Below are 20,560 nucleotides of genomic sequence, written 5' to 3'. Positions count from 1 at the left end.
ACACCTAAAGAACATCTCTAGAATCCGCCCTTTTCTCACTATGGAAACAACAAAAACCCTCACTGTTGCATTGATCCACTCTCGCCTGGATTACTGCAACGCTCTATTAATTGGCCTCCCCGTCACTCGACTATCCCCTCTCCAGTCCATACTCAATGCAGCAGCCAGGATCGTCCATCTGGGTAATCGGTACTCGGACGCGTCCGCTCTTCGCCAGTCCTTACATTGGCTGCCCATTCATTATAGGATCCAATTCAAAGTACTTGTTCTCACCCACAAAGCTCTCCACAGTGCGGCACCCCCTTACATCTCTTCTCTCATTTCTGTCTATCGGCCTAGCCGATCGCTGCGCTCTGCAAACGACTTTCGACTAACCTCTGCACTAATCCGTACCTCCCACTCCCGACTCCAAGACTTCTCCCGTGCTGCTCCTATCCTCTGGAATGCTCTACCCCAAGAAATCAGGACTATCCACAATTTGCATAGTTTTAGGCACTCCCTCAAAACACACCTGTTCAGAGCGGCCTATCACATTCACTAATCAAAGTCATTCTCTGTGTAAGTGTGCGTGCGTAGCCCATTCACTATCTCCATCCATCCTTCACTCCTGCAAGATGGCTGGACCTTCATTGTAAATACACCATTGTAAATACACACCTGTACTCTGTATCTCCCTCACCTCATTGTAGATTGTACGCTCTCACGAGCAGGGTCGTCTTATTTCGTCTTATTTTGCTTTAATTATTGTATTGTTAGCGTTGTTACTTATGACTTGTGTTTTGAAACTGTTAAACTGTAAAGCGCTGCGGAATATGTTGGCGCTATATAAATAAAGATTATTATTATTATTATTATTAGATAAAAAACTACACAAGGGGAACATTTAATGATCTCAACGCAGCTGGGACCACAGTCACCAAGAAAACCATTGCTAACATATTATGCCGTAAAGGTTTAAAATCCTAAAGTGCCCACAAGGTACCCCTGCACATGTGCAGATCCATCTGAAGTTTGCCAACGAACACCTCAATGTTTCATTGAGTGATTGGGAGAAGGTGCCATGGTCAGATGAGACAGAAATTGAGGTCTTTGGCATTACCTCAACTTGCAGTGTTTGAAGAAGAGAAATGCTGCCTATGACTCATAGAACACTGTCCCCACTGTCAAGCATGGAGGTGGAAACATGTTTTGGGGATGTTTGTCTGCTTAAAGCACAGGACTATTTCACCACATCAATGGGAGAATACATGGAGAGGTAGCAAATTGGTATATCATGAACTATAAAACATAACCTTTAATGATTCCTTAAAAACCATACATCAAATCTAGACAAACATGTGCCAAAGTGCAATTGTGTAGTGCTCTATTTAAAAACAAACCGTTATGTACTTTATGAGGTACCATATGGCCCTAGACATTATCGTATTTCTTGTCCAAATATTTATAAACCTGGACTCTCCGACCATATGGGCCTTATACATATATATTCATATGCCAAAGGGCCTTTATGTCATCAGAATTATTACTTGTTAGACATATACTCAGCCCGTATACAAATAGCATAGCGTGTGTACAGCACCGGTCAAATGCATAAACATAAAATCACCTCATCAGCAATTTATATCTATTTATGATACCACTATAGAAACTGAAACCGCTGTACTTATCTTTGGACGCTTCTATAAATAACGGATGATCAGGTAAGGTCCATCTGAAAACCCCAGAATCATGACCCGATCTCCAGAATTGTCACCCAACGCGTTTCATCAATGTCTGACTCATCAGGGGTATTGTGACATCTTTTTCTGGCGCATAGCTCGCCCATTGTGAGATAGCTGCCTTTTATAAATCGCGGCATACCGCGGCTTATTGCCGTTTCCGGTTGCCCCGTTCAGTACTTCCGGTTTGCGCATGACGCCGGCATCTGCTCAGGCAACTTGCCCCACTTCCTGGGTTTTCCTAAACAGGCGCCGCGCGTCATGTTGGGACAGGAACCGACCCTACCCTGCCCCACTTCCTGGGCGTAACCGGGCCTGTCGGTCTGCATATCAAAATATTGCGTGATTGGTCTAAGCAGTCACCTGACCATCACGTACCATTAGGAGCCGCTCACTTTGTTTTACTACATCAATCTAATAGTGCGGCTTCATTTACTCAATCATAAAATGTTGATTGCGTCCCCCTATCATTATTTATACGGGATCTAAATTATTAGGTCATTTTATGATTGCATAGGCGTTATGAATCAGTACAAAACGCCAACACCCATATTATGGACATTGTCAAGGATTATCTTGTGAATAAAAACAAATTCTTTACACCCCATCGTAGGGAAAGAAACAGAAAAAAGAAAAAGAAAAATAATCAGGGTACCATCTGCAAATTATGTATAATGTGGAATTTGTTCAATTATTTTGTTGCATGCATAATAGGGGATACCACCAACCTCCATGTATCTGTAGGAATTATAGAAAGGGTGCCCACTAAATCTGGCCCTAAATGTCCCTAACTGACTGTTCCCTACCTCACGCGGAGGTTGGCACCCTAAATTCCTGCGCAATGGCGCCCCCACTCCTCGTCGGCTCTCCCTGAACTAAAAAGCCCTATTGAAACTCCCTACAAGAAGGAAGAAAAGGATAGTGTCTCATTCAGTCCTTTGGGATATACAGATTGTAATGAGAAAATCCAATATGCTGCCGGCGTCATGCGCAAACCGGAAGTACTGAACGGGGCAACCGGAAACGGCAATAAGCCGCGGTATGCCGCGATTTATAAAAGGCAGCTATCTCACAATGGGCGAGCTATGCGCCAGAAAAAGATGTCACAATACCCCTGATGAGTCAGACATTGATGAAACGCGTTGGGTGACAATTCTGGAGATCGGGTCATGATTCTGGGGTTTTCAGATGGACCTTACCTGATCATCCGTTATTTATAGAAGCGTCCAAAGATAAGTACAGCGGTTTCAGTTTCTATAGTGGTATCATAAATAGATATAAATTGCTGATGAGGTGATTTTATGTTTATGCATTTGACCGGTGCTGTACACACGCTATGCTATTTGTATACGGGCTGAGTATATGTCTAACAAGTAATAATTCTGATGACATAAAGGCCCTTTGGCATATGAATATATATGTATAAGGCCCATATGGTCGGAGAGTCCAGGTTTATAAATATTTGGACAAGAAATACGATAATGTCTAGGGCCATATGGTACCTCATAAAGTACATAACGGTTTGTTTTTAAATAGAGCACTACACAATTGCACTTTGGCACATGTTTGTCTAGATTTGATGTATGGTTTTTAAGGAATCATTAAAGGTTATGTTTTATAGTTCATGATATACCAATTTGCTACCTCTAAATATCTGACATTGGTTTGAGATACCCCTGCTATATATTTGTAATAGTTGGACATAGCAGGATTTCTTGTTACAGGAATAGACACCAATCAGTGGATCAATGAAGCGAAAGATGTATTTTCAGATGGTACCTTTACACAGAAAAAGTACATACCCTCTTTCAGTGCTGCTTTTAAAGAGTTGACCAAGGTTTATAAAGAACAGGTCACTTCGTGGTGGGAGGTACAGAGCTTGGAAAGTTATATAAAAGCAGGAATAGTTCCCCGCCATCTTAGAATATCAATTAACTTTGGTTATAGATATAAGAATACAACACTATTGGCCAAATTAGAGAAAGAAGCAACTGATAGCTCATTGAAACTTATGAAAATACTCCTTGAGGAGGAGAAGTGTATGTTAAATAACATTAATGAACGTTTGAGAGAGCAGATAGAGGTTACGAAGAAATTTTCTGCAGAGGCCGAGTTTACGGTGAAAGAATCTAGTCTACAAAACAATATAGAAAAATTTCAATATCATCTGAAAGAAAGGAAGCATAAATATTTTATCCGGGATTTACAAGAATTCAGGGATAATAAAGCATATTCAGTGTATTACGGAAAAACCAACAGATCGCAGGAGACAGATATATCATCTTCAGAGGCTGAGTTTTCTGATTCAGAAACGAGGTACAAACCTGGAAGAGGGAGAGTAAGGGGAAGGGGGAGTCTACGTGCGGGGAGAGGATCTGGTCGAGGTTCCCCACAGAGGGATCATTTTTTAGACACAAGCTACCCATTAAGAAACAGGTTCAACGGCAGGAACCCCGTATAGACAATCATATAATTAACCTTTCCTCGAAATCCCTAAGTAAAGAACAGATGGCGGTTCTCAGTAAGGGGATGTCTTTTGTCCCAACATCAGATCTTGAATGTTTTGAAACGATTAAGGATTTACAGCTCTTCATTCGTAAACTTAAGTGGAAAAAACATTTTATTAATATGGATAAAAAAAGCTGCACTGAATTGGGTATAGAGGGAGACCTACTTAATGATGTGAGATTTTTGTTCAATTTGGGGGATATGAATCCCAACGATTTGGGTGAGGGACCATTCACACAATTAAAAAATAAGAGCAAACAAATGCCACCTATTAGCAACGATATAGGGGCCCTTGACATATTTGCCAACTTGGTATCTAGAGATATCAAGGAATTGGATAATGGGAAAAAAAGACGATTCCATAACCTTACCAAGTCTGAGATGGATGGGCTTCTGGAGCTAGAGAGAGACGATACTATAATAGTGAAGCCCGCAGATAAAGGGGGAAATATAGTATTGATGGATGTAGCACAATATAAAACCATGTGCTACTCATTGTTAGATAGATCTATGGGATATGAAAGAATGGAACATAACCCCACTAACACTTTCTTGAATGATCTTAAGAAGTTGGTGAATGGGGCCCTCCAAGCAAAACTCATTGATAAAAATGAGAAAGAATTTTTGATTCCACAACACCCGACTGTGGCAACATTCTATGCTCTGCCTAAGATTCATAAAGGCCTTTCGCCCTTGAAAGGCCGACCGATTATATCGGGTATAGGAAGTCTAACCCAAAATCTGGGTATATATGTAGACAAAATTTTAAGACCATTTGTTACATCACTTAGTTCCTATACAAGGGATACCACCGACCTTTTATTGAAACTCGACCACATCGAATTGGACACCGATATGATATTGGGTTCAATAGATGTAGAAGCCTTGTACTCATCCATTCCCCATGATAAAGGTCTGATGGCTGCGGACTATTTCCTAAAGACAAGGGGCGTCCAATGTAAGAGACATAACTTGTTTGTTATGCAAGCCTTGGAATTCTGTCTCACAAAAAATTTTTTTCTTTTTGATGGCAGGTTCTTCCATCAGCTCAGGGGCACTGCGATGGGCAATCCTTGTGCGCCATCGTACGCTAATTTGCTCCTGGGCTGGTGGGAGGAAAATGTCGTTTTTGGTGAGCAGGTTGATGTGGCGGAGGACAAAATAGTGCTATGGCTCCGCTACATCGACGACGTATTTGTTATTTGGAGAGGTGATGAGAACAGTTTTAGAACCTTTGTGAAAGATCTTAATATAAATGATATTGGTCTTAGCTTCACATGTGAGGTTAGTGTGAATAGACTACCCTTCCTGGACATAGTCATTAAGAGGGGAGAAAATGGCCGTATAGTTACAGAAACATACAGGAAACCTACCTCTACGAACTCCCTTCTAAGATGGGAATCCAGCCATCCAGTCCCCTTGAAAAAAGGTATTCCTAAAGGCCAGTACCTACGCATGAAAAGGAACTGTACTGATCAGAGAGACTTTAAGAGACAAGCAGATGACCTTAGATCTCGTTTTCATGAACGAGGATACCCAGATGACATTCTTAAAGGGGCTTATAAATCTACGGTAGAGAAGGAAAGAAAAGAACTACTTATACCCAAACAGCAAACCAATGAAGACAATATCATAAGGTTCATCACCACTTTTTCCAATGGGGCAAATGAGCTGAGAGCCATTATGAACCGACATTGGCCAATTCTATGTATGGACAAAGATCTTGGAGGCTTGATCTCGGATAATCCACAAATTACATTTAGGAGGGGCCGCTCCTTGAGGGATAGGTTGGTCCGCAGCCATTATACCCAGAGAACCTCATACAGCCCAACATGGTTAGGTACACAGCCGAAAGGCTGTTACAGATGTGGTAGCTGTAAATATTGTACCTCTATTCACCAAAGTAAAGAATTTCAGAGCAATGTCACAGGAAAGATCTATCGTATTGGTCAATTCATTAATTGCAGATCAATAGGAGTGGTATATAAAATCACCTGTAGCTGTGGCCTTGAATACATCGGCAAGACCAAGAGGGAGTTGAGGGTGAGGGTAGGTGAACACCATAGAGATATAATTCTTAAACGTGATACACCGGTAGCCACTCATGTCAATCAAAGACATAAGGGTGATGTGAAGGCGGTCAGTTTCATGGGCATAGAAAAGGTCCCCCAAAATCCAAGAGGAGGTGATTGGGATAAACGCATACTCCAAAGAGAAGCATATTGGATTTTCTCATTACAATCTGTATATCCCAAAGGACTGAATGAGACACTATCCTTTTCTTCCTTCTTGTAGGGAGTTTCAATAGGGCTTTTTAGTTCAGGGAGAGCCGACGAGGAGTGGGGGCGCCATTGCGCAGGAATTTAGGGTGCCAACCTCCGCGTGAGGTAGGGAACAGTCAGTTAGGGACATTTAGGGCCAGATTTAGTGGGCACCCTTTCTATAATTCCTACAGATACATGGAGGTTGGTGGTATCCCCTATTATGCATGCAACAAAATAATTGAACAAATTCCACATTATACATAATTTGCAGATGGTACCCTGATTATTTTTCTTTTTCTTTTTTCTGTTTCTTTCCCTACGATGGGGTGTAAAGAATTTGTTTTTATTCACAAGATAATCCTTGACAATGTCCATAATATGGGTGTTGGCGTTTTGTACTGATTCATAACGCCTATGCAATCATAAAATGACCTAATAATTTAGATCCCGTATAAATAATGATAGGGGGACGCAATCAACATTTTATGATTGAGTAAATGAAGCCGCACTATTAGATTGATGTAGTAAAACAAAGTGAGCGGCTCCTAATGGTACGTGATGGTCAGGTGACTGCTTAGACCAATCACGCAATATTTTGATATGCAGACCGACAGGCCCGGTTACGCCCAGGAAGTGGGGCAGGGTAGGGTCGGTTCCTGTCCCAACATGACGCGCGGCGCCTGTTTAGGAAAACCCAGGAAGTGGGGCAAGTTGCCTGAGCAGATGCCGGCGTCATGCGCAAACCGGAAGTACTGAACGGGGCAACCGGAAACGGCAATAAGCCGCGGTATGCCGCGATTTATAAAAGGCAGCTATCTCACAATGGGCGAGCTATGCGCCAGAAAAAGATGTCACAATACCCCTGATGAGTCAGACATTGATGAAACGCGTTGGGTGACAATTCTGGAGATCGGGTCATGATTCTGGGGTTTTCAGATGGACCTTACCTGATCATCCGTTATTTATAGAAGCGTCCAAAGATAAGTACAGCGGTTTCAGTTTCTATAGTGGTATCATAAATAGATATAAATTGCTGATGAGGTGATTTTATGTTTATGCATTTGACCGGTGCTGTACACACGCTATGCTATTTGTATACGGGCTGAGTATATGTCTAACAAGTAATAATTCTGATGACATAAAGGCCCTTTGGCATATGAATATATATGTATAAGGCCCATATGGTCGGAGAGTCCAGGTTTATAAATATTTGGACAAGAAATACGATAATGTCTAGGGCCATATGGTACCTCATAAAGTACATAACGGTTTGTTTTTAAATAGAGCACTACACAATTGCACTTTGGCACATGTTTGTCTAGATTTGATGTATGGTTTTTAAGGAATCATTAAAGGTTATGTTTTATAGTTCATGATATACCAATTTGCTACCTCTAAATATCTGACATTGGTTTGAGATACCCCTGCTATATATTTGAGAATACATGGAGCCATGTACCGCAAAATCCTTCTGTCCGTCAGAACATTAAAAATGGGTCGTGGCTGGGTTTTCCAGCAAGACAATGACCCAAACCATACAGCCAAGGCAACAAATGAGTTGCTCAAAAAGAAGCACATTAAGGTTATGGAGTGGCCTAGCCAATCTCCAGACCTTAATCCCATAGAAAACTTATGGCGGAAGTTGAAGCTCCGAGTTGCATTGCCAAGCGACAGCCTCGACAGCCTCAAAATCTTAATGATTTAGAGATGATCTGCAAAGAGGAGTGGACCAAAATTCCTACTGACATGTGCGCAAACCTCATCATCAACTACAAAAATATGTCTGACTGCTGTGCTTGCAACAAGGGTTTTGCCACTAAGTAGGAGGTGGTGATGGCGAACTCAGTCGAAGGGTTCAAGAGAGGCCTGGTTGTCTTCCTGGAGCGTAACGATATTGTATCTTACAGTTATTGTTAGGTTCTTTAGAAGGATGTAGATCTGGGGATTTATTCTGACTGAATTTTATAGGCTGAACTGGATGGACTAATGTCTTTTTTCGGCCTTACTAACTATGTTACTGTGTTACTATGTATTAAGTCTTGTTTGCCAGAGGGATCAAATACTTATTTCCCATTGCAAGAAATTTATATAATTTATTCAATGTGATTTTCTGGATTTTATTTTTTATATTCTATAAAATTAACCTACTTTTAAAATTGTAGACTGTTCATATCTTTGTCAGTGGGCAAACTTACAAAATCAACAAGGGATCAAATACATATTCCCCCACTGCATGTAATATTTGAATTATGTGTGCATGGTGTGAATATAATATGTGAGTGGTGTGTGCGTGTTGTGTATATAATATGTGAGCTGTGAGTGTGGTGTATATAGTATATGAGATATGTTTGCGTGGTGTGTGTATATAATATGTAAGGGGTGTATGCGTGGTGTGTATATAATATGGGGGAGATGTTTGCATCATGTGAATATAATATGTGAATTATGCGCGCATGGTGTGTATATAATATGTGAGCCATGCGTGGTGTGTATATATGGTAATATGTGAGCTGTGTGTGGTTTATATAATATGCAAGAGATGTTTGCATGGTGTGTATATAATATGTAAGGGGTGTGTGCGTGGTGTGTATACAGGGTGAGCTATTTATATGGTTAAACCTGGGTGAGCCATTTATATGAATACACCAAAATGAAATAAAATGGGAATGGTTGATGATATCAACTTCCTGTTTGTGGCAAATTAGTATATGGGAGGGGGAAAACTTTTCAAGATGGGTGGTGACCATGGCGGACATTTTATAAATGGCCCACCCAGGTGTATCCATATAAATGGCCCACCCTGTATAATATGTGAGCCTTGTGTGTGTGGTGTGTAGATGTAATATGTGAGAGATGTTTGCATCTTGTGTATATAATATGTGATAGTTGTGTGCATGGTGTGTATATAAAGGTTGAGCGATGTGTGTGCAGCATGTATATAATGTGTGAGTGATGTGCGTATGAAATGTATCTAATGTGTACGTGACATGTTGATCTTTGAAGAGCATGCAGCTATTTGATTGATGTGCACCGCCACTCCCTGACAGGCAGCGTCTTCAATGTTCATCCGCTTACTGCTTCTTCATATTCACCTGTGAATAATTCTTCTAAGAGCATGTTTCCATGTAGCGGAAAAATTCAGTATTTGCTGTGGATTGATCTGGCCTTTAATCCGCAAGGGCCAGATGTTCCAGCATAGTGGAGGGGATTTTATGATATCTCGTCTCCATTATGCATCCGAATACGCGGGTGACACACTCCCTAAACCGGACATGCGGCACATCTTTTTAAACCGCTGCATGTCTGTTTTTCTTGTGGAGACACTTGGTCTCTGCAAGGTAAACAGACTACTCTATGGATACGCTGCGGCGATTCCGAATGTGTTCAATGAGCACATCCGGAATCACCGCAAACAGAAGAGGGCGGGGCTTTGGGCGGAGCGGGGTTTCCGCTCCGTCCAAAGCGCAACGATTACGGTACGTGGAAACGTACCCTTAAGGAGCCTCTCAGTCTATTTCAACATTGTTTTATTCACTTCAGTGTAGCAAAGCTGAAGTATATTGATCAGAGGGGTAAACTGATAGTTGGACCACCAAACTAATATTGATGGTTTAACCCTTTTAGTTTGGGTTAGACAGTAAATTGTGCCCAACTAAGTGTCGTCTGCTTCCTGACAACCGTCCGGAGGAATTCTTGAACAGATTGTTAGGTGCATGTACAACATAAACTGATTAATTATCAATGCGGCTGCCTATAACTGTTTGGTGATCATTCCATCTGGCCCTACACGCACATTAATTAATAATCATTATGATTGTGCAGAAACTAGTAAATCATAATTTGTTGGTAAAAGTGAGGCTTTAGAGCGGGCGGTTTCAGGGTTTAGTGACTAAGGCAGCATTATTTATACTTTCATTATACATTACATTCTTCTACATTCCCTTCCTTCCCAAAAAATTAAAGTATCAAACAGACAACAGCCTTCTCAAGTAATAATTTAGCCTGGCACTTAAATATACTGTATATAAAAGTCTACAATAGCTCATCATCACCATAGCTGTCAATATCAGCGTTGTTTTTATGCTACTCACCAGCCTCCCAGCCTCATTATTGTGCAGGTGCATGGCGCTAACAATATCGGCCTCCTGTCCAGTTGTGTTTTTATATGGGGCATCAAGGAATTTCCTGCTGAACCACATTCCATACTGAAGATTATCAGAGCAGCCTCCCCAATGCCATCCTTCGCTGGCTGAGCCTCCATTCTGAAGGCTTGTGTCACAGGAACACTCGGTCATATTACCAGCACTACATGACCTGGTAATGGAGTGCACCAGACCTGCTGCTGTCACTGCAGAGATGAATGCTGTTTCTTTAGTCCCTAGAATAAAGGTAGGCAATAAATGGCTTGAGCAATTATTGGTGGCAGAATATAAGTACCAGTGTTATAAAGATTAGACACATGGCGGATGACAGTGCAGGAGAACTGAACACTTATCCCAGGATGCCCGCAGATTGTAGCATGACATCTTGTGATCAGACTGTAAAACTATAGATACATACAATTTTGTAGTAGAAAGCCTTTAGCCAGTCATAGAATGATCAGGCAACCTGGTGGGCCAGTTCAACGCTTGCTACCTCTGTGGTACATGTCCTACATACATGTATGTAGTCATCCAAATTATTCAGTTTTGCCAGTCTGCTTATAGGCTATACACATGGTCAAAATTGTTGCTACCCCTCGCTTAATGACAGAAAAGCCCACAATGGTCACAGAAATAACTTGAATCTGACAAATTTAATGATAAATAAAAAATCTATGAAAATGAACAAATGAAAGTAAGGCATTGAAATAAAAATGAAAAAAGCATATACAGAATGGGAGGAATAGGGCTAAGCAACAGCACATGTGAAAAAGACTTGGGTATACTAATAGATCACAGACTGAATATGAGTCAACAATGTGATGCAGCAGCAAAAAAGGCAAATGCAATTCTAGGATGTTTTAACAGAAGCATACAGTCTAGATCACGTGAAGTCATTATTGCCCTCTACTCCTCTTTGGTCACACCTCATCTGGAATACTGTGTCCAGTTTTGGGTGCCACATTTTAAAAAAGACATCAACAAACTGGAGCAAGTTCAGAAAAGAGCGACCAGAATGGTGACCGGTCTGCAAACCCTGTCTTATGAGGCAAGGTTGCATGATTTTGGAATGTTTAGCTTGCAAAAGAGAAGACTGAGAAGAGACTTAATAGCTGTCTACAAATATCTCAAGGGCTGTCACATTGTAGAAGGATCATCTTTATTCTCATTTGCACAAGGAAAGACTAGAAGCAATGGGATGAAACTGAATGGGAGGAGACACATTAGATATTAGAAAAACTTTTTGACAGAGTGATCAATGAGTGGAACAGGCTGCCATGAGAAGCGGTCAGTTCTCCTTCAATGGAAATCTTCAAACAGAGACTGGACAGACACCTGTCTGGGATGATTTAGCGAATCCTGCTTTGAGCAGGGGGTTGGACCAGATGGCCCAGGAGGTCCCTTCCAACTCTACGATTCTATGATTCTATAATTACATTTCAACCATGCTTCAACAGAATTTAAAAAAAAAAATGAAATTCATGAAATAGGCCAGGACAGAAATAATGGTACCCCTGAAAATAATGTGACAAAAGGGATATGTTAAATCAAGGTGTGTCCACTAGTCAGCATCACAGGTGTCTACAATCTTGGAATCAGTGAGTGGGCCTGTATAGAGGGCTACAGATACTCACTGTGCTGTTTGGTGACATGGTGTGTATCACACTCAACATGGACCAGAGGAAGCAAAGGAAAGAGTTGTCTCAGGAGATTAGAAAGAAAATGATAGACAAACATGTTAAAGGTAAAAGTTATAAGACCATCTCCAAGCAGCTTGATGTTCCTGTGACTGTAGCCAACCTCCCTGGACATGGCTGCAGGAGGAAAATTGATGACAAATCAAAGAGACGGATAATAGGAATGGTAACAAAAGAGCCCAGAAAAACTTCTAAACTGATTAAAGGTGAACTTCAAGCTCAAGGAATATCAGTGTCAGATCGCACCATCCGGTGTTGTATGAGCCAAAGTGGACTTCATGGCAGACGACCAAGGAAAAAAATCATAAAAAAGCCAGACTGGAATTTGCCAAACTACATGCTGACAAGCCACAAAGCTTCTGGGAGAATGTCCTATGGACAGATGAGACAAAAATGGAACTTTTTGGCAAGGCTCATCAGCACTGTGTTCACAGATGGAAAAATGAAGCATATCAAGAAAAGAACACTGTCCCTACTGTGAAACATGGAGGAGGCTCTGTTATGTTCTGGGGCTACTTTGCTGCATCTGGCACAAGGTGTCTAGACTCTGTCCAGGGTGCAATGAAATCTCAAGACTATCAAGGCATTCTAGAGAGAAATGTGCTGCCCAGTGTCAGAAAGTTTGGTCTCAGTTGCAGGTCATGGGTCTTGCAACAGGATAATGACCCAAAACACGCAGCTAAAAACACCCAAGAATGTCTAAGAGGAAAACATTGGACTATTCTGAAGTGGCCTTCTATGAGCCCTAACCTAAATCCTATTGCGCATCTTTGGAAAGAGCTGAAACATGCCATCAGGAAAAGGCAACCTACAAACACGAGACAACTGGAGCAGTTTGCTCTTGAGGAGTGGGCCAAAATACCTGTCGAGAGGTGCAGAAATTTCACTGACAGTTACAGGAATTGTTTGATTGCAGTGATTGCCTCAAAAGGTTGTGCAACCAAATATTAAGTTAAGGGTAACATCATTTCTATCCAGGCCTATATCACATGTTTAATTTTTTAAAAAACTCTATGGAAGCATGGCTGAAAAGCAATGTTTGACTTTCATTTGTTCATTTTCATACATTTTTGATTTATTATTACTTTTGTCAGATTCAAGTTATTTCTGTGAGCATTGTGAGTTTTTCGGTCATAAAACGAGGGGTACAAACAATTTTGACCATGTGTGTATATGCAAAGTTTACACAAATCATAATAGACACCATCTTATTTTGTAACTTACACTTATTTTTATTAAAGTGCCTTTATTAGTTGCTGTACAGAAATCTTGGACTTATATACACATGCAATTGTGTGAAAAAGTGTTAGCCCCCTTCCTAATTTCCAATCATTTTGCATGTTTGTCACATGGAAATGTTTCAGATCACTAACCAAATTTAAATGTTAGACAAAGATAACATAAGTAGTTTTTAAATGAAGGTCTTTATTATTAAAGGAAAAAGAAATCCAAACCTACAGGGCCCTGTGTGAAAAAGTGATTGCCCCCCCTTATCTTAAAACATAACTGTGTTTGATCACATCTTTGGGAAGCTGAGTTCAAATTCCCTAGTCACACCTAGGCCTGATTACTGCAGCACCTGTTCTAAATCAAGTAATCACTTAAATAGGACCTGCTTGACAAAGTGAAGTAGACCAAAAGTTCCTCAAAGCTAGTAATCATTCCTCGATCCAAAGAAACTCTGGAACAAATGAAAAGCAAAGTAATTGAGATCTATGAGTTTGTAAAGGGTTATAATGTGATTTCTAAAGCTTTATGACTCCAGCAAACCACAGTGAGAGCAACTATCCACAAATGGTGAAAACATGGAACAGTGGTGAAACTTCCCAGGAGTGGCCGACCCACAAACTTACCTCAAGAGCACAGCGACAACTCATCCAAAAGGTCACAAAGGACCCCACAAAAACATCCAAATAACTGCAGGCCACATTTGCCTTTGTTAAGATCAGTTTTCATGACACCACCATAAGAAAGAGACTAGGCAAAAATGGTCTTCGTGACAGAGTTCCAAGATGAAAACTACTGCTGAGCAATAAGAACATAAAGGCTCATCTCAGTTTTGCTAGAAAACATCTTGTTAATCCCCAAGACTTTTTGGATAATACTCTGTGGACTGATGAGACAAAAGTCTAACTTTTTGGAAGCTGTATGTCTCATTACATCTGACGTAGACATAACATAGCATTTCAGAAAAGGAACATCATACCAACAGTAAAAGATGGTGGTGGTAGTGTGATGGTCTGGGGCTGTTTTGCTGCTTTTGGACCTGGAAGACTTGCTTTGGTAAATGGAACCATGAATTTGGTTGTCTACTAAAAAATCCTGAGGGAGAATGTCCGGCCATCTGTTTGTGACCTCATGCTGAAGCGCACTTGGGTTATGCAGCAGGACAATTATCCAAAACACACCAGCAAGTCTACCTCTGCCTCTAAATGGCTTAGGAAAAGCAAAAATTAAGAATTTGCAGTGGCCTAGTCAAAGTCCTGGCCTTAATCTGATTGAGATGTTGTGGTATGACCTTAAAAACGTGGTTCATGCTTGGAAACCCTCCAATGTGGCTGAACTAAAGCAATTCTACAAAGATAAGTGAGCCAAAATTCCTCCAGAGCATTGTAAAAGACTTATTGATAGTTATCGCAAATGCTTGAATGCAGTTCTTGCTGCTATGGTTGGCCCAACCAGTTATTAGTTTTAGGAGGCAAACACTTTTTCACACAGGGCCCTGTAGGTTTGGATTTATTTCTCCATTAATAATAAAGAGCTTCAATAAAAAACTGCCTTTTGTGTTCACTTGTGTTATCTTTGTCTAATATTTACATTTGCTTGGTGATCTGAAACATTTAAGTGTGACAAATATGCATAATGAATCATGCTCATGGTTTAATCATTGAAGAGAATCTGTCACCAAGTTTTTGCATCTGAGGGCAGCATGAAATAGGGACAAAGATTCCAGTTGGGCTTTGTGCTGTTGTTTTGGTCAAATAATGTTTTATCTGAATCAGAAGCCACTGGTGCTATGTAGTATTCAATATTCATGAGCTCTGTCTATTCCAGCTCCCACCAGTGACTGACAGCTTTCTGCCTATACACAGTAAACATGATTTGGGAGCAGAAATACTGGTTATTATGTAAAGATCGCATGTAAATATTTCTTCTCATCAGAAATATAAAATCCCATACAAAAAGCTAACAAATTAGTACAGAATTATCACAAAACATGTATGAAATGTCATACTTATGACCCTCAGGTACATTATTTTAGTGTCTGAGTAGATTTTTGATACAAAAATCCTAACAGAGCGGAGTAGACCGGATGTCATTGATCTCAGTCTGAATACATTTGGTTTCCAAGCTGCTGTCAGTTGCTTATTAGGCGCATATACAACTGTTGTTCTACAAGTTTAGTATTCATGTGGAGTATGTAAACCACCTTCCATAGCCCCTATGAAGGACTTTCACTAGTTCAAGACCAGTTTTTTTCCAGCAGGGCAGACTAGTAACAATGATTGGGATTTGCAGCAGCTTTTATTTGTTTGTTTTTGATGTTTTGCTAATTTTTCATTTATTTCACATATTGTGCCATTGATAAGTTCATAAAAGACAAATGAGGGGCATTTCAACATTCAAATATTTTTTATCTTATTTTCCTCAAGGGCTTGTATATTAGGTCTAATTACAATGCAAATTTAGTTTAATGACTGTATAGCAGAGCTGACCTGGTCTCCCAGGACCCAGCAGCTTGCTTCTGCTCTCTCTCTAGAACCAATGATCACATGACCACTGGGTCCAGAGAAGAAGCACTGTAAGTGCCTGTTTAGTGCTTTGTATACAGTGATTGGGAAGACAGAAATGCTTTTGCCTTCTCTATGGGAAGTCTGGCTGTGTCTGACAGCCGGCTCCCCACTTCCACAGCTGCACAACCTTATACTGCTGCTCTACTATGCAGTTATGTTTTAGAAGGTCAATGCAAAATAGAGCACGAACTGCTCAGACGCTTATTGTCTACAGATTGCCCAGAAGAAGTAAAAAAAAATTAATGGCCTTTTTTAAAAAAAGTCAGTAGTGTCCGACTCTTATCACCCCTCAGGTCAGCTGTTGGAAGGAACCATGGCATTGGCTGATCCCATTCACTTCCATGGCACAAAGATGTAATAAACTGCAATGTCAGTCACAGCCACTACTAAATGTTTGACACTCTGCCTGGTAAACAATGAAGGGCATTTAGAACCTACAAAGAAGGCCAAAGCCACAAAGCTTCCGCAAGAACACAAAATTCTATTTGATGTGGTTGTCAATAACAGTTATACATTCTACAAAAAACAGCCACATCCACTACCATGAGACATGGAAATATATTTTATTATGCATATTTAATTAAATCAATTAAAAAAGTGGAAAAGAAACACTCTATAAAATATCATCTTAAAGGGTAAGTGTTTCATTTATACAATTTTAAGTCTGGGTATGCTCAAACAATCTCATAATATAAGTAGTTTCACAGGTTCATTGAGTCAGTTAAAATCAGTTTTAAATAAGGTGCATAGTGCAAGGTAAGTAAAAATGTGAAATTTATACTGAAAATAGAAAGTGATTTTATGCAAAGAATAGTCAATACATAAATAAGGCATGATGTGCCCTTATTAACTATAAAGCGCCATTAGACCTTAAGTGCTTAATTCATTATAACCTGAGACAATGTGAGATTACTTCTTGTAAAGTATAATATTGTAGACCATATTAAGGATAAGGTGATATTTACCAGTCCACGGCCCTACGGCTGTCTATGACTGACGTATGTTTCACCTCTGCTTCCTCAAGGGGCAAATCAATGAATGAAATTAAGTACATTAAGTGATCGTTTTATGTATTATGAGATATAAAATTATATACATGGGCCACTTACAATGGATCTTGTTTGGAGAGTTCACTTTTTTAATTGTTTTTATTAAATATGCATAATAAAATTTATTTTGATGTAACATGTTAGTGGCTGTGGCTGTTTTTTGTAGGATGCATAATGAATGAAATTTGCAAGAGCATTACAACCTCTTTAGACAGCTAATTGGTGGATTGACCGAGGGTCAGACGCCCACCGATCCCACGTTGATGGTTATCCTATTCAGTATGCAAATGAACACTAAAGCCGCACGTTAACATGCTGTCACCATAAATCTCTCATTGCTTTAGTGCACAAGTTCAGTCCCTGAGGACCAATTGTAAGCACTGGTATAGTGTATGCTTCCCATTTATTCATTCCTTTTACTAATGATACATATGATACTTTAAGTAATAAAATCTATTACATTTAAATTGAAAAGGTCCAGAAAGTCTAATGAGAGATCTTGTGAATTCCGTATGTGAATTCTTTCATTTATAATTGTTCTCAAGTCTCCAGAGTTTTCAGTGTTTGCCTTACGCTGCAATTAGATCACACTGCGGTTTCCTCAAGCTAAGCTGTATTTTTATTGGAAAAATACCCTCTTTTTAACCACATGCAGGACTCCGCTAACAGTTCCCAGGGTAGCCACAGCAGATTAGTGTTGTTTTAACAAATCTAAAAGAAAGTGGCTGCGAAATGATATGTCAACCCTTTTTAAATCTTTCCCAGTTGACACAGGGAGTAATATCTGCATATAATTTTTACATTATGTATCCATACTAAATATGCATGGTTCTGTAGTAAAGTTTTTTAGTGACAGCTTTGTTAAACTGGAATCAGTGTTGTCTCTTTCTGGCACTGACAACATATCCTGTACCCCACCACCCTTTCTAGAAATGGAAATACATAAATCCCCAAAAAGGAAAATACAGCTTACCTCTCCAGGTTCTATGACCCCTCTGCACAAGAATAATCCCAAAAGCTTACAAATATTACAATGAGTTAGGAGATAAGTATATTAGAGGGGGCTGAACATTCAGTTCACACTTTTTGGCCATTTTATCTCATGCTATGATCTGAGTAAGAGCTCATTCACATGAGCATATAACACAGCCGGGTGCTATCTGATGTTTTATCTGTTAGCGCTCTAACCAATGTTATACTATGAGGCAGTTTAGATCTGCTATTTTTCCTCATGTTGATTCTGCATGAGAAGAAAAATCACAGCGTAATGATAGAATAGTGTTCTGCATCTTTGTATATATTGTATCATGGGAATTGTGTTGTAATGTATAATGTAAAACAAGTGATGTTAGTAATGTACAGTATAAGGTGCATATGATAGGCAGTATAAGAATAGATAACAGGAAGGGAAGGATTTGTTCTCAGCACTCTGTTCAGGTTAAATCGAATCCAAATTTTATTAAACATTTGTTAAAACAAAAACAAGCTGACGCATTTCTGTTGCAATGACCCTGTGATTAAGGGTGCTTATCGTGCCAGAAATGCGTAAGGTTGTTTTTATATTTTTGTTTTTACACTTGATTAATAAAATTTGGATTTGATTTTACCTGGACAGAGTGCTGAGAACAAATCCTTCCATTCCTGTTACCATTGCTGTGCTCACCAGCAGAATCGGTACCCTCCAGCGTCATCTGGCTACCTCATTTGAATTTGAGCTGTTTGCGTGGAGACTCTATGTTCCTCTCTACTCCCTGTAAGGAAAGATAGCTGATGGTAGTTAAGGGAATGACTTTAGGATAAAATAGAGTTAATGTTTGGGACTAGCCAATAATGGGAGGGCTTAGTGTTAGGGCAAGTGACAGCTTCCTGGATAAAGAGTTAGTGAGAGTTAGAGTTTAAACGTAACATAAGCAGTTCTGCTATTGGCATGATCAACAGTAAGATGAGACTAAGGACAAGGATAGCAAGATCCTAAAGAAGAGGTGACTGATTGGCCACAGTGGCCTTCCGGAGAAGGCATTCATGGATAGAAAAATGAGTCACAAACCCCTGAACTTGCCACGCCAAAGCGAATGGGCCTCAATGAGTTCATGGGACTGGTGGGGTCCAAAGCGGCAGATCCAGGGAGCTAGTAGTTGAAGAAATTGGACGTGGAACCATAGAGAGTAGAGACACATGCTTATTAGGTCTGTGATGTTGAGTCTGTGTAGTGGCAGCATAGGACAAAACAGTGTGTCTGCTAAGCCCTGGAGCAGAACTACAGAGGAAGAATATGGTGTGAGAGGAAAATACTTTATACCATGAGTGAAACGTCTGTAGCACTTTGCAACTGCTAAGGATCTAAGGTTGAACGATGGTCTCCTTTATTGAACTGTGGAACCTATGGTCCTGGACAGCTCACATCACCGGCTACATGCAGCCTGCACGGGCATGATTCCCACACAGCACAAGTCCTCACACCCAGCCAGGACTTACACTTTCATGTAGTGTGCTGAGACAAGTGCTTCTCCCACAGCTACCGTTCTGCGCCATGCTACACTTGGCATAGTTGGCAGGATCGTGTCTTGCATCTGAGAAAGCAACATAGTGCAAAGAAGATCCGAATGACAGGAAAGATGGAGATAATTGAGTGGTCTAAGATGGCGCTAAGCAAGGACTGTAAATTGCGATGAGTAGAACAAAACAATGAGACAGACCTGCCCATCATGGGAGTGACAGAGGTGAAAGGGCACGAAGGAATATACAACCCTTCATCAAGTACAGGGGAGTGCTGCAACCAAAAGCACCATCCCACATTGCAGAATAAGGTGGAAGGAGAAGATTCTATCAGTAATACGTGGCCCAAGGAAACGGGCAGGGACATTCGATAAACAAGATGGTGAGTCAGGGCGAACTCCACCCAATAAAAGGCAGCGCCATTATGGGCTATGAAGGTGGAAGAGACAATGCCATTTGAGGATTGTAAGTCAAAGACAAAACAGCTGTGTGAGATGATGGCAGAATGTTATGAGTAACTGATGACAGAAGGAGGTGCCGAGAACATGCAGCTGACTAGCTCCTTTGCAGGAGAGGCAGTAACTGATGGCAGGGACCTGGGGCAGATTCGCTACATCAGCCAGATAGAGCCCAAAAGCCGAATGAGTCATACACATCGAGGGTTTTCCAAGGACCAAGAGGAGAAGAGTGATAATCCAGCGACTTGCCAAGGATTGAAGGAGTCTGAGCTGGTCAATGAAGTAGGGAAGGCGGCATGGTGCCTGGACTAAAGATATGCTGACGGGTTCCCTGGCAGAACATTACCAAGACCTGGCATCACGAGGTATAGTCACAAACTATGACTCCCATTGGGGTCATGGGTTCATTGGGAGTTTGGAACTAATCACGATAT

General features: G+C 40.6%; 1 protein-coding gene across 4 annotated transcripts in view; it reads right to left on the bottom strand.

Annotated features, from left to right (window-relative positions):
- The window catches only part of WNT16 (Wnt family member 16), a 75,584-nt gene that overhangs the window by 19,033 nt on the left and 35,991 nt on the right, over window positions 1-20,560 (bottom strand). For all 4 annotated transcript variants that reach the window (XM_073573372.1, XM_073573374.1, XM_073573373.1 and 1 more), the window contains one exon: window positions 10,582-10,868. In XM_073573372.1, the coding sequence (XP_073429473.1) occupies window positions 10,582-10,868 (287 nt within the window). The remainder of the gene's footprint in view (window positions 1-10,581; window positions 10,869-20,560) is intronic.

Source organism: Dendrobates tinctorius, unplaced genomic scaffold (genome assembly GCF_039654945.1).
Source record: "Dendrobates tinctorius isolate UK_male_01 unplaced genomic scaffold, ASM3965494v1 ptg000035l, whole genome shotgun sequence".
NCBI lineage: Eukaryota > Metazoa > Chordata > Amphibia > Anura > Dendrobatidae > Dendrobates > Dendrobates tinctorius.
This window is presented reverse-complemented; position numbering and strand designations above follow the sequence as displayed.